The sequence below is a fragment of the Pelophylax lessonae genome, assembly GCF_965119305.1.
Source record: "Pelophylax lessonae genome assembly, chromosome: 3".
Taxonomy (NCBI): Eukaryota; Metazoa; Chordata; class Amphibia; order Anura; family Ranidae; genus Pelophylax; species Pelophylax lessonae.
The window spans coordinates 537,856,484-537,871,982 of NC_138770.1; the positions used below are offsets into that span (position 1 = coordinate 537,856,484).

At 41.1% G+C, this 15,499-nt stretch overlaps 1 protein-coding gene across 3 annotated transcripts in view; it reads left to right on the plus strand.

Moving 5' to 3' along the window:
• Nucleotides 1-15,499, plus strand: part of SIPA1L2 (signal induced proliferation associated 1 like 2) — a 601,890-nt gene that overhangs the window by 230,942 nt on the left and 355,449 nt on the right. For all 3 annotated transcript variants that reach the window (XM_082249126.1, XM_082249125.1, XM_082249127.1), the window contains exons 8-9: nucleotides 2,528-3,104; nucleotides 9,019-9,293. In XM_082249126.1, coding sequence (XP_082105252.1) covers nucleotides 2,528-3,104; nucleotides 9,019-9,293 — 852 coding nt within the window. The remainder of the gene's footprint in view (nucleotides 1-2,527; nucleotides 3,105-9,018; nucleotides 9,294-15,499) is intronic.

The following is a 15,499-nucleotide window of genomic DNA, read 5'->3' on the forward strand; positions in this document are numbered from 1 at the left end:
CGGCTGGAGAGCCATAGCAACATCCTAGCAACAGGATGTGGAAATGCCTGCTTTGGGAGTTTTTTGGGCAAGCTTCTGGAGCTCCAAATACTGGTGCTCATCTCTGCAATTACAAGAGCACACTCTCCCTGATTCAAGCACCATTAATGCATTCTCTTCAGTTGCTATGGTGCCCAACTCAATGCCATGACAAGGTAGATAGCGCACCATGCACCTGCAATGTCTGAATCAGAGAGATGTTGCTGTGGCGCTCCAGCCGCTGATGCCCACCACAAGCTCTTGGGTTCAAATGCCACACAAGTGCTGTGCACCATCTACCCAGTTGCCATGATGCTCAGCTCATTACTATGGCAATATTGAAGAAAGTGCAAGTGCAGTATTTAAATCTGAGGGAGCAGACATCATGTGATAACGGAGGCGAGCAACAAAGGCTAGCGCTCCATAGCAATGTCCCAGCAACAGGGCAGACCAGGGAACTCAGCTAGGGGAGTTTTTTGGACAGGCTTCTGGAGGGGTACATAATTCAACATTGTTCTTAGGCACACAGTTTGCTTTTATCTACAGGGGCAGAGTTTTGGTAAATTGGACTGACCCATTTAGTAAGCGCACACCCCACCCTCACCAGTCCTGGAGTTTGCAGGGTGAGCTGAGGAGACCTGATCTAACCTGACAGAACACTGTACCATGCATACATATGTAGTTGTCTGCTTGGAGCCTAGAATAAATTCTCTTACTTTCCCTCCCCCTGACCATCCCGCTCCCTGGCCAACATGTGAAGCGGTCTCCTCCACGCACCATCCACGTACCATGGACAAGTATATGCATATCACCTAGCATTTCACCAAGTTGTGCATCGCCTCTGGAGAAAGGGTATCCTGATTAGTGGAGGCGTGTCCCCAGCGAGAGCGGCCAGTGTAAGCGGTGATGGCATGGGTGGGCGTGGTTAGAAGGGCAGAGGGAGTGATAAAGTGTGCTGTGGTGCCCACCTTCTCCTCAGCGCTCTATTCTGAAATTGTGCTGTGCACGGCTCAGTACCCTCCAGTGACTCTAAATGTTATGCTGGTAGTTGTGCCTCCGGCGCAGGCTCAAGAAGCAGCTGCTTCTTCAAGCAGCACTTCTTCTCCATTTTCCATCCGACTGCCCAGCTGGCTCATGTCTATTTAAAGACTTCCTTAGCTCCCTGCCAGGCCCCCAACCTGGGGACTGGCTAAAGGCCCCTAAATATTCAAGGCAACAACTCCTAGCTTCCATCCACTATATTCTAGAATGTTCTCCAACGTTCTAGAAACAGGGGAAGGCACCAGGGAGCTGCTAGGATGAGTCATCCAGCCCTGGCCTCTAATAACCCTGACCTTAATTCAGTGTCTCAGGTTTATCCCTGGGCCAAGCTACAGTTTACTTACTCTACTCACAATAGAGGGTGCCACATGTATATACATGTATAGTGTGTGTGTGTGTGATAGTAGTAGAAGTGTTCTGTTTCCATTTCTGTGTTAATGCATTAAAACTGAACTCCATTGAACACATAAATAAACAGCTGAAATATATACATCTAAAGTAACTTAACAAAGGACTGATAATTCTGTTCAGCCAACCTTGATCTCAGATAGCCCTGCCAGACAACGCAGCCAGATTACTGAAGAGTCCTCCCTGCGCTTGTTAAGCTTGTTCAAAACTGACAGCCTTGTACACTGCATCATAGCCTGATTGGCTTCTAGCACAGTTGCTGGCTTTCCCATGCTACGTTTGTATAATGCTCTACTAGTTGATTTAATTGTGATTTTTTTTTTTAACCTAAATGCATCAATTGGTGTAGTCTTTATTTGACTAAGGGGAGACTTTAAAGTTGAAGTCCATTCACTTAGAACAGATATTTCTAGAAAAAAGTATATCCTTTGGGAAATGTAGCAGCATGATCTTACCACAAGAATTACTCCCTCTTTACCTCTTCAGCCCCATTATTCAAAGGCCTACAGGCATAGCAGTCTGTGCTAAACTGGCCAACCTTTGGTATGTGTCAACCCAGCTTAACATTCAAGATATTCGGGAAGCTGGTGAGTGATTGGACAGACTTTGGAAACAAGATGAACACAGAATGAGGAAAATACACTTTAGCCCAGTCTCTCTCAACCTTTTTTTTTAACATGAAGGAACCCTTTAAAAAATCTTTCTAATAATTACTATTTCTACAGCTCATGGTACATTCCAGATATTTGTGATCATTATGCGCTGCATAAATTGATGGCACTACATGAGTACCTTAAATAAATAAATAAGAATCATCACCCTAACAGATAGATAAAAATGTCATTGTTGTCAGTGGTTACTCATCTGAGCGGCAGAAGATGCTTATTGCTCAATAAACTCATAGCAACCCCTGGAAAAACCCTAGGGTTCCATGAAAACTTTGTTGAGAATGGCTGCTTTAGCTTTTTTAAAATTATTAAAATAATACATTAATTCAATTATCCTTGCATGTTGTTCATTAAGCAGTTGTTTAACTGTGTCTCTTTTTGTTTCTTTGTAGTGTTGCTGTTTCAAGGTCAAAAGATGTCCCACCATTTGGCCCTCCTATACCCAAGGGTGTGACATTTCCTAAGTCAGCTGTTTTCAGGGATTTTCTTCTTGCCAAAGTGATCAATGCTGAGAATGCAGCACATAAGTCAGAAAAGTTTCGAGCAATGGCTACAAGAACCAGACAAGAATATCTGAAGGATCTGGCAGAAAACTTTGTTTCGACAGCTACTGTTGATAGCTCAGTAAAATTAAGTTTCATCTCTCTTGGAGCCAAAAAGAAGGAAAAGGTGAAACCAAAAAGAGAGGCTTATTTATACAGCACAGGTGCTATTGTTTGGAATGTTATAGTCCGGGACTTTGGACTTTCTTCTGACATTGAATGTTTTCTTGGGATATCCAATGAGTTTGTGGTCCTTGCTGAGAAAGAATCCAAAAATGTGGTTTTTAATTGCTCTTGTAGAGATGTAATTGGCTGGACATCTGGATTAATGACCATCAAACTATTTTATGAACGAGGGGAATGCATTCTTCTGTCTTCCACAAACAATTGTGCTGAAAATGTCCCTGAGATTGTACAAAGACTGGAAGTGAGTATATATCCTAGTATTTTACCACAGCATTAAAGGAATTGTTGCTTTCACTTTTACATGATCAGTATAAAGTTTAGTAAAAACAATTTTTGGGGAAAAAGCACCAAGGCAATGATATACCTGCAATGAATTGTAATCCATGTCCTGCTGTCTGATGGTTCCCTCAGAAATCCACTCTTCACTGTTGCTGGTCCTCTTCAAAGTGGTGAACTATTGGTATTGCATGAGTTAACTGCTTAGCTGTGTGCGTGTTTTTTTTTTTTTTTTTTACAGAATGTAGACACATACAATATTAATCTGTATATACAGCACAAAAAAAATGTTTTATTACATTCTCAAAGTGTACTGCAAATAGTGACTACATTGTGTTCATTGAATATGAGTGTCTGTCCTAACAAGTAAATGAGAAGCCTGACTATGTTCAACATGCAGAGTCTTATTCTTTCTAAATTGTCCCTGTTCACACTTGTATGCTCAGTTGCCTTTGCTTTTTTTTAATGTATTCAGGCAATTTTGCCTCCATAGACTTTGATGGGTGCTCCATCTCAAGAACTGCTCTCATCCCCTTGCTTAGCCCAGATAACAAATGCCTGATATACATTCAAAAACACTTCCTAAACCTTGTAAAAGCTTTTAAAATGCCTGGAAAAATGCTTTAAATATCAATAGTAATATGCTCTGCTTACTGCTTACTTACTGTTACTGCAATAATAGCCCCTCCAGAGGAGTAAAGGTCAAATATAAATCTAATTGTATGATTTTTATTGCACTTAAAGTGGCTGTAAAAGGTGAAGGTTTTTTACCCTCATGCATTCTATGCATGAAGGTAAAAAACCTTCAGTGTGCATCTACCCCCACAGCCCTCCAATACTTACCCGACCCAGATCGCGATCCAGCGATGTACAGTGGGTATGGTAAGTATTCAGACCCCCTTAAATTTTTCACTCTTTGTTATAATGCAGCCATTTGCTAAAATCATTTAAGTTCATTCTTCTTCCTCATGAATGTACACATAGCACCCCATACTGACAGAAAAACACAGAATTGTTGACATTGTTGCAGATTTATTAAAAAAGAAAAACTGAAATATCACATGGTCCTAAGTATTCAGACCCTTTGCTGTGACACTCATATATTTAACTCAGGTGCTTTCCATTTCTTCTGATCATCCTTGAGATGGTTCTACACCTTCATTTGAGGCCAGCTGTGTTTGATTATACTGATTGGACTTGATTAGGAAAGCCACACACCTGTCTATATAAGACCTTCCAGATCACAATGCATGTCAGAGCAAATGAGAATCATGAGGTCAAAGGAACTGCCTGAAGAGCTCAGAGACAGAATTGTGGCAAGGCACAGATCTGGCCAAGGTTACAAAAAGATTTCTGCTGCACTTAAGGTTCCTAAGAGCACAGTGGCCTCCATAATCCTCAAATGGAAGACGTTTGGGACGACCAGAACCCTTCCTAGAGCTGGCCGTCCGGCCAAACTGAGCTATCGGGGGAGAAGAGCCTTGGTGAGAGAGGTAAAGAAGAACCCAAAGATCACTGTGGCTGAGCTCCAGAGATGCAGTCAGGAGATGGGAGAAAGTTGTAGAAAGCCAACCATCACTGCAGCCCTCCACCAGTCGGGGCTTTATGGCAGAGTGGCCCGACGGAAGCCTCTCCTCAGTGTAAGACCCATGAAAGCCCGCATGGAGTTTGCTAAAAAACACCTGAAGGACTCCAAGATGGTGAGAAATAAGATTCTCTGGTCTGATGAGACCAAAATAGAACTTTTTGGCCTTAATTCTAAGCGGTATGTGTGGAGAAAACCAGGCACTGCTCATCACCTGTCCAATACAATTCAAATAGTGAAGCATGGTGGTGGCAGCATCATGCTGTGGGGGTGTTTTTCAGCTGCAGGGACAGGACAACTGGTTGCAATCGAGGGAAAGATGAATGCGGCCAAGTACAGGGATATCCTGGGCAAAAACCTTCTCCAGAGTGCTCTGGACCTCAGACTGGGCCGAAGGTTTACCTTCCAACAAGACAATGACCCTAAGCACACAGCTAAAATAATGAAGGAGTGGCTTCACAACAACTCCGTGACTGTTCTTGAATGGCCCAGCCAGAGCCCTGACTTAAACCCAATTGAGCATCTCTGGAGAGACCTAAAAATGGCTGTCCACCAACGTTTACTATCCAACCTGACAGAACTGGAGAGGATCTGCAAGGAGGAATGGCAGAGGATCCCCAAATCCAGGTGTGAAAGACTTGTTGCATCTTTCCCAAAAAGACTCCTGGCTGTATTAGATCAAAAGGGGGCTTCTACTAAATACTGAGCAAAGGGTCTGAATACTTAGGACCATGTGATATTTCAGTTTTTCTTTTTTAATAAATCTGCAACAATGTCAACAATTCTGTGTTTTTCTGTCAGTATGGGGTGCTATGTGTACATTCATGAGGAAGAAGAATGAACTTAAATGATTTTAGCAAATGGCTGCAATATAACAAAGAGTGAAAAATTTAAGGGGGTCTGAATACTTTCCGTACCCACTGTACATAAGTAGCTGCTTTCCCAGGTCTCTGCCTCCTAATTGGCTGAGAGACAGTCCATCACTGCTCACAGCCAGTGCAGAGGAAGCGGGCCGAGCCCTGTGTGTCTTATGGACACACAGAACAGGGCTCGGTAGCGAGCAAGTATCAGTTCTCCCTTAGCAAGCAGTTTGCTATAGGGGGGGCACTGGGAGAAGAGGAGGGGCCAGGATCACTGGGGGGGAACCCGAGAAGAGGAGTATCGGGAATGCACAGAGCAGGTAAGTATAACATTTATTATTTAAAAAAAAAAATAAATACCTTTTAATATAACTTTAACAAAGTGCTTTGCAGTCAAAGCAAAATTCCAAACAGTTAAATGTACAGTTTAAATCCATATATATTTCTGTATCGAACATTTTGTGATTTAAACTCTCCACAGACAGGCTGCAGGGGACAGACTTAATTTCTGGTTCACTTCTCCACTTCTAGTGTGTTCGTTGTATTAGTATAATCCCCTTTTCCCAGTAAGCAGGGAATTGACCCAAGAAGAAATAAAGCTGAATAAAGAAGCAGAAAAGCCAAACAGTGCAGAGATAGAATAATTTTCTGGACTGTTCAATGTGGCTTCAAGATGACAAGAAAAAAAAAAAATCATGTGGCAGTTAAAATAGTGAATGTATAGTATATTATTTCAAAAGTACATTTAGCTGTTTGCTTGGGGTTCCACTTTCCTGGAAATTGTGCTTTAGCATCTAATTACCCAGAGCAGCCTGAATTTAGTGTAATTAGTTCCTTTATAATTTTACAGTGCTAAATGCTGGGAATTGTGTCCAATTTACACAGCAGGTTATACTTTGCACATACGCAGTTGTCTGCACAATGCAATTACTTGACTTTAAATTTGCACAATAGTGCAGGTACAGTGCAACATGTAGTCAGGCGTAGAGAAAGAAGCTGAAAAATGTTCACGTGTGAATGGAAGCTAAAGGAGGTAGCGATTGCAGACATGACACACATACCATGTCCCAAGTTCCACCACTTGCCGACCAATCCATAGTAAAAGAACGTCATTATTTTGACATTTAATACCAGTGGTTCAGCAGCAGCTAGCTACCATAACCCCAGTATCATTTTTTACTATAGCCGGTTCTCTGTAAGATAAAAGTGGTCCTGTGTGCAGATTCTCTGCAAGATTACTTTTAGAAGCAGTGGGAGGGGTGGCGCCCCCCCCCCCACCACTTCCCGGGCTTACCTGACCCATCAATAAAGCCTGAGAACGATCTGATGTGGCTGTTAGCTGGGCAGGAAGACAAGTGAGGCCAAAATGACCGCCATTGATCTCTATGCCCTTGGAGGACCAGAGTGATGTCTGACGTCACTTCCGGGTTCTCGGCCAAAATAAATACAGTAAAAATGCAACAAAAATTTTATTCTCTTGCTCTTAAAGGTAAATGAGAGATCTGGAGTCTTTTTGACCCCAGATCTCTCAATAAAGAGGACCCACCATCCTTATTTCGATTACAGGGAATGTTTACATCCCTTTTAATAGGAGTAAAAGTAATAAAAAATAATAAAGGGATAGTGTAAAAATAAAAAGAATAAATAAGAAAAAAAAAACATTTAAAGTGCCACATCCCTCTGTGCTCACGCGCAAAAGCAAACACATACATAAGTCGCGCCCACATATGTAAATGTGGTTCAAACTACACGTGAGGTATCACAGTGATCGTTAGAGCGAGGACAATCATTCTAGCGCAAGACCTCCTCTGAAATTCTAAACAGGTAACCTGTAAAAAAATTTTAACCGCTTGCCGACTGCGCACAGTATATTTACTGCGGCAGTCAGCCCCGGCCAGGCAGAGTGACGTAGATCTACGTCGCTAGCCTGTGACCAGCTTTTGAGCCAATAGCGGGCGAGCGCGCGCCCGCTGAGGTGCGCGCCCGCCCCGGCTCGCTCACGGAGGAGTCCGTGCGTGTGACCGGCGGACCCGATGTCCGCCGGTCACACTACGATCGTCAGTAGAGCGGGAGAAAGGCGGGCGGCTTATGTAAACAAGCCGCCTGTCATTCTCCCCTGTGTAAAAATGGAGATCAGACGGTTCTACTATGTAGAACCGTTGATCTCTGTTTTTACACTAGTAGCCATGTCCCATCACAGTTAGAAACACGCCCCTAGGACACACTTAACCCCTCCCTCTCCAATACAGTTAACCCCTTCACTGCCAGTGTCATTTTTACAGTAACAGTGCATATGTTTAGCACTGATTACTGCAGTAATGTCACTGGTAACCCCAAAAGTGTCAAAAATGTCAGTCAAGGGTCCGATCTGTCCGCCGCAATGTCGCAGTCCCGCAAAAAAAATCGCAGATCGCCGCCATTACTCGTTAAAAAAAAAAAACACCAAAAATGACAAAAATCTTTCCCTTTGTTAGTAAACGCGATAACTTTTGCGCAAACCAATCAAAATACGCTTTTTGTGATTTTTTTTACCAAACGTGTAGCATAAAACAAATTGGCCGAAAATGTTAAATTTATAAAATTAAAAAAATAAAATAAAATAAATAAAATAAATAAAAAATAAAAATTTTGATTTTTACATTTTTTTGGGGGGAATTTCATATAAAAAAAGTGAAAAATATTGTTATTTTTGCAAAATTGACGCTCTTTTTTGTTTATAGCGCATGATCAAAAAATCGCACAGGTGATCAAATACCACCAAAAGAAAGCTCTGTTTGTAGGAAAAAAAGGACGTGAAATTCGTTTAGGTACAGCGTCGCACGACCGCGCAATTGTCCGTTAAAGTCACGCAGTAAAAAATCGCAAAAAACCCCCTGGTCAGGAAGGGGGTAAAATCTTCCGGGGCTTAAGTGGTTAAAGCATCGCCTTTGGAGATTTTTAAAGTATTGTAGTTTGTCGCCATTTCATGAGAGTGCCCAAGCATGACATGTTGGGTATCTATTTAGTATTTACTTGGCACAACATCATCTTTCACATTACACAAAAAAGTTGGGGTAACTATTGTGTTTTGTTTTAATTCATTAAAGTGTATTTCGTCCAAAAAAAATTTAGTTTGAAAGACTGCTGTGCAAATAGTGTGCGACAGAAAAAAATATTGCAATGATCGTCCATTTTATTCTCTAGGGTCCCTGCCGAAAAAATAAATATATGTTTGAGGGTTCTAAGTAGTTTTCTAGCAAATAATACTAATTTTAAAATTGTACACAAAAAGTTCCAGAAAAGGCCTGGTCTTCAACTGGTTAAGCCTAAATTATTCTATTTTGTTTATTAAAAATTGCCACCACCCTGACTTTTGAGGATACAACATGCTAGGTCTAGAATTGTTGTTAATTTTATATTTATCTTTTTTTTTTATTATTCTCTCTTGTTGCTAGATAGTCACTAGAGGCTGTGAAACCAAAGAAATGAGCCTGAGGAGGAACAGTCTTGGTCAGCTGGGTTTTCATGTAAATTTTGAAGGAATTGTTGCTGATGTGGAACCCTTTGGGTTTGCATGGAAAGCTGGTTTACGGCAAGGAAGTCGTTTGGTTGAGATTTGTAAAGTGGCTGTGGCAACTCTGACTCACGAACAAATGATTGACTTTCTTCGTACTTCATCAACAGTAAAAGTGGTGATTATACAACCTTTCGAAGACGGCTCACCAAGAAGGTATATTTCCATATGATTTCATTTTTCTAGGTTTGGTTATAATATAGTCTTTGTGGTCTTTTTTTTTTTTTTTTTTTTTACATAATGTTTACTTCTTTTCTTTTTCCTAAAGGAAACCTAACAAATGCATCACTACCTACAGGTAGTAACAGACACGGAACAGGTCTGACATTGTCACTCCAGAATTAGAAATTTCCCTCCTTCTGTAAAACTTTAAAGCAACTCATGTATGAATCACGGAGGTTGCCAATGCTGAACTCTCCTTTTGAAAACATTAGTTCCCTGCCTGTTATCCTTAAGCTTTGTCTTCAATGCTTTGAGACGCTGACCTAGAGCAAGTATAGAGTTAGAATGTTATTAAACTTGTAAACTAATTAAAGAATATGTAAACCCATCATTTCATATTTCTGATATGTGCCTTTGTTTTGCTTCCTTTGTGTGTGATACGTGGTGTTACTGCCAGTCCCTCCACTTTCCTATCAAAAATTGGCGACACTAGGCATGAGATCACAGCGTGGTCAGTTTTCTAGCTGTGCTGAGAACTCAGCCTGCTCTCCTTCAATGATCACCCAACACCCCCCTTCCCCCACAACCATTTACTCAAAAGACCAGTGTACCTCTATTTCTCCTCCCCCAGCTCTCTGTGCTCTTTATGCAGCTGAGAACAGAGATTGTGATCACTTATAAAAAAGGAGAAAAAGGGTATTTATTATGGTTTTTTTATATGTATACAAATATATTTGCCTTTCATTTTTATTTTAAAATGAATGGGTTGTTTTAAAAGTGAGGGTTTACATATACTTTAATTGAATGTACTAGCAACACTATCATGCTTGCTTAATTTCTATTTCAAGTTATCCCTAATGCCCTTTTTAGAACTAGATGATCCCATCTTATCCAACATTACATACGCAGGTACTACAGTTGCATGTGAAGAACCAACATGCACAGAAAGCCTCCTCTTTAATCTACAGCCCTGCCCTGCCCTGCTTACCATCTCATAGATTGACAGTTGTTTTCTCTGTTATTGGCTCTCACATGTGTGACGTGCACAGCATACGCTACCCAAGCAGGATGTTCAAGGAAGCATCTAAGAGAATGACAGCAGCAGTCAAAAGGTAACAAAGATATTTGGGAGGAAAAAAAAAAAACTTTGCAAATATAGCTAATAAATTAGTCTAGGAGCAATCATAAAATAATAGCTGAGGGGTAATGCTACTGTTAATATGCTTGTTCTGGGTCTTTGTCTCAAACGTACTTAATGAACAACTCCAGACATTTGATTTTTTTAAACACTTACTTTGGGTCAGCTTGGTTCAAACAAATGTAGTGCCTACTCTCGCAAGAGTTGTTGGTGATGATGGGTCATGTGTTCTGCCACGACTGTCTTAAATTGGTTGTAAAGTCGGAAGGTTTTTTATCTTAATGCATTCTATGCATTAAGATAAAAACCCTTCTGTGTGCAGCAGCCCCCCTAATACTTACCTGAGCCCTATCTAGATCCAGCGATGTTGCAGGAGTGTCCGGGACTCCCCTCCAGAGACAGGAGCGTGGCGCCATTGGCTCCCTCTGCTGTCAATCGAAGTGAGTGAGACAATGAGTAGAGAAAGGGGCCGGGCCGCGGCACTGTGTCTGAATGGACACAGGGAGCTGTGGCTGGGCTTGGGTGCCCTCATAACAAGCTGCTTTCTGTGGGGGCACTCGCTAGAAGGGAGGGGCCAGAAGCACCGAAGAGGGACCTGAGAAGAGGCGGATCCGCGCTGCTCTGAGCAAAACCACTTCACAGGGCAGGTGAGTATAACATGTTTTTTATTTTTAACTAAAAAAAATGTGACTTTAGTATCACTTTAAAACTGCTTGGTCCCCACTGACACACTGAGTAAGCAGTACAGAGCCATTCACGCCTGGATAACTTAATTGTTACTAGATCACCATGATATAATAATGCACAGAAATCAGGCCATAGATCAACACATGGTAGGTTAAATAAATGTATTATGTCAAGCAGATACACAATGCCAAACATCGCATCAAACAATAACACACTTAAACGCTGAAGAACCAAGTAAAATAAATACTGCCCTATAACTGGACGCATTAATTGAACTGCTACAGTATTACATCACGTTAAAACCTAGATATCTATTAATGAATGAAGTTAGGCCTTATGTTAAGGTTCTTGAGTGCGCACTCTATAATGTTACCCCAGGTGCAGGTACATGTAAGTGTTCCTGAGTAGGGTACCCCTAGATGGTGGTGTCTCAAGTACCTGGCGTCTTAAGGTTAGAGTTGGCCGGCTTGTGGTGGGGCCCTTCTGTGAATGGTGCGCATGTCTCTTTATGAGTGTGTGGGGAATAGTTACAGGGCTACAGAGTAACAAACAGTTTCTGTGGACTGGGTTCAGTAAGGGGTTGAGTGTTGTATCTTCTCTTACCACTCCCGGTAGACGACAGGTCCGGCTCCACATGCTGGGCGGTTTGCAGCAGTTTCAGCCGTCTGGTCCTGGAGGCTCCATCCCTCAGCTCTGGCCAATGCACATGGCTCAGTATCTCCGCTTAGGGTCACATGGGTAGAGTCTCTAGCAAGCTCTGGCAGCAGGTCCATCCTCCTGATGCAGACTGACCGTTTCAAGCAAGTCCTCTTTGTCTCACTCATGTAGCTGTGGCTCATCCTGAAGCGGGTCTTCTAACCATGGCTTTCGTCCGGGGGGTGGCAGTTATTGAGGCAGAGGATGACAGAGCTGGCTGTTTTTGTAGCATAGACTACACACAGGTACTACAGTTGGTAGGAAGGATAGACTACATACAGTAAGCAGCATCCTCTTTTGGTTGAGCAACTTCCCCTCTGTGCATTAAACATAGAATGTGTTTGGCACCTCTGCCACTCAGAAGGAACCCTGTATCTTGTAAAAAAAATTTCAGCTTGGCTCAGACGAATTAATTAATCTGAGCCAAGTTGGTGCAAAATTAGTGCTTAAACTAATCTCCTTCCTGGTGTTCTTCTTTAAAGAGTATCTAAATCTAAGAGCGAAATGATATTACAACTTACCAGTCTTTGATGTCATGGCTACCCTGAAACAAAACTACAGAACAGCTCTCAATCTCCTATTCTTCATGGCATATATTGGAGGTCTTTTTGTAGCCCACAGAAAGACCTGGGGACAATGTAACTGATAAAAGTGCAGCAGAAGCAGAGACTACATTGCAGCTCAAAAACTTTGGGCAGGGTTAACAGGCATTTTTTTACATGTATTGAATAAATACAATAAAACAGATATCAAAAATAAATAACTAAACATTTTCAATGGAATATTAAGGAGAACAAAATGGAGTTCCCAATGGCAGCCTCCTTCTTTAGTCATGACAGTGTCACTTAGAGCAGTGTTTCTCAACTTCAGGTTTGCAAGAAAACTGAAATACATCACGGGTGATATCATTTGCTGCTCAGTGATTGCAGTATTCTAAGGTAATACTTAAAATCTGGCCTGTTAGTGTTCCCTGAGGCCTGGATTTGAGAAACACTGACTTAGAGAATAGTTTGTTTTCTTATACCATGTGGTAGATCAGTGAATCTCAACCTGTAAGTAGTGCCCAGAGACTTTCCTTGCCAACACGCCTCATTTTTTCTGTGTTAAGTTTTGCTAAATTTACTGTACAGTAAGTAAAATTGGTTTAATAGTTATATTATGAGTAACTTCTCACATTGCATTTATATTTTGCTGATAATGTATAGAAAGAGGTAAGGCTTCTCATCTGGGGCAAGCATGTAGGGCCTTTGAGACTCATTGTTTCAGATATTACTTTCATGTTTTATGTTGTAAAATGTCTCAAAGCAAATCAAGGTCTGGGCATTCAGAATTGCTATAGAGTGTCTGATCAAGGGCTAGAATTTCCCCCATGAAACTCTCATTAATCAACACGTCAGACTGTATGTCAAGCCAAACAAAAAGCTAAAGAGCAGCATTTTCAAATGCAGCTTTCAGCTAACCCATATGCTGGCTGTAAGCATTTAAATTTCTCTAGCAACTTTCAGCCATGATTCATTTTCTACGAGAATCCAATAGATCAATGCAACCGAAACCCAACAGCTAATATATGTTTATGGTGGAAGTGAAAGGTGCGCAAAATCAAAATAAAAAATTGGAAAGCAGCACTAGACAGGTTTAAATAATGAAGAATAGACAAATAAATAGTGCGCTAACAATAATAATTGTTAAAAACCAATAAAATAGTGAAAAAAATATAACATTTTTCTCATATAAACGTGTCTGAACTACAGTTATTGGAAGCAATAAATGGTCCTTAACTCAAGCCCGTGCGTGAGTAAAAATACAATATACCAACATAAAGTTCAAAACATGAAAATAAATTGAAAATAGTCTCTCAAATATTGTGAGGCAAATATGACATCAAAAGTGGGATAGGTTAATCCGTGCTACAATGTGCAGACAATGATGTTTCACAGAAACTGATGTTCTTAATGCCAGGGTGGCCTCTTACCGCAAAGGACTTCTATGTTGGCATTTAAGTGATGGACGTGACAGTGGGGTAAGGTGGTAACACCCGGTGGTAAAGGTGGATTCTTACCGAAAATGAGGGAGATATGAGCTTGGACTGCTGGAAAACAGGAGATCCAACCAGGAATCCTGGAAGCTGGTCCACTTCGCAATGATATGGTTCCGATGTCTCAAGGCGCAATTTCCAAGAAGAAGATACCCAATATAAAAAAGGGGACTAATAGTGCATTACCCTCGATATGTTTTATTGAAAAAAGAAGGCAACTACTTACATCAAATAAAACGAAATCATACACATGCGAACAACTCAAAATAAATTATGCACGGCCGCCTGCAGAACAGTCCGTGACATATGGTGACGCAGCTAGCCCCCTCCGACGCGTTTCCACTTAGGAGTCATCTACTGGGAATTAATTTTTACACTTTAATATAATTGCAGTTGCCTGCCAGTGTGTGTCAGGCCCACAGACTGTACTGTGCCCACTGCCAGTGCCCACCACTCATATAGGGTGGCACAGCACCTTGCAGATAAAAAATTCATTTAATTTTTCCTCTGTAATATAATTGCAGTTGCCTGCCAATAAGTGTCAGGTCCACAGACTGTACTGTGCCCACTGCCCACCACTTATTTAGGGTGGCACAGCACCTTGCAGATAAAAAAGTAATTTCATTTTTTCTCTGTAATATAATTGCAGTTGCCTGCCAGTGAGTGTCAGGTCCACAGACTGTACTGTGCCCACTGCCCACCACTCATATAGGGTGACACAGCACCTTGCAGATAAAAAATTAATTTAATTTTTCCTATAATAAAAAATAAAGTTCATCCAGAAAAAACAGGAACTTTTTTTTTTCAATCGAATTTCAGTAGCTCAGGGATGGTGATAACCTCTTACCAAATAAATAGGATGATAACATATACCAAAATATATGAATCAGATGTGATAAATATAAGCATAAAATCATAAATACATAAAAGCATGAAATCACATCTATAGGAGTCCACAAAGTCCATAGGTATAAAGTGCATAGAGCAATGAAAGTGCAAACATGAAGGATCACAGGTGCAACTTATGGGGACCACCCTTGCTTGCCACCACCACACAGTTCTGGGAGAAGTATCTGAAATTCAGACTCACTATAAATTTACCAGGAAATCTTCCAGAGGAGTCTTTGCAGCACAAATCAGAGATCTGGAGGAAATCTGATTTTACTATATGCTGTTGTTGGCTAGTCCATGAGAGTGGTTTGGCATAGGCGTCTGGTGAGTCTGAATTTCAGATACTTCTCCCGGCACTGTATGGTGGTGGCAAGCAAGGGTGGTCCCCATAAGTTGCACCTGTGATCTGTCATGTTTGCACTTTCATTGCTCTATGCACTTTATACTTATGGACTTTATGGACTCCTATTGATGTGATTTCATGCTTTTATGTATTTATGATTTTATGCTTATATTTATCACATCTGATTCATATATTTTGGTATATGTTATCCTATTTATTTGGTAAGAGGTTATCACCATCCCTGCGCTACTGAAATTTGAATGAAAAAGCCAGTTCCTGTTTTTTCTGGATGAATTTTATTTTTTATTATATTTACTCATTTAAGTAGCAGCAATTTGTGTTATTCTGTCAGGTTTGTCTTACCTGTATTTCCTAAAGCGCAGTGGATTACAACATCGTCTATTAATTTA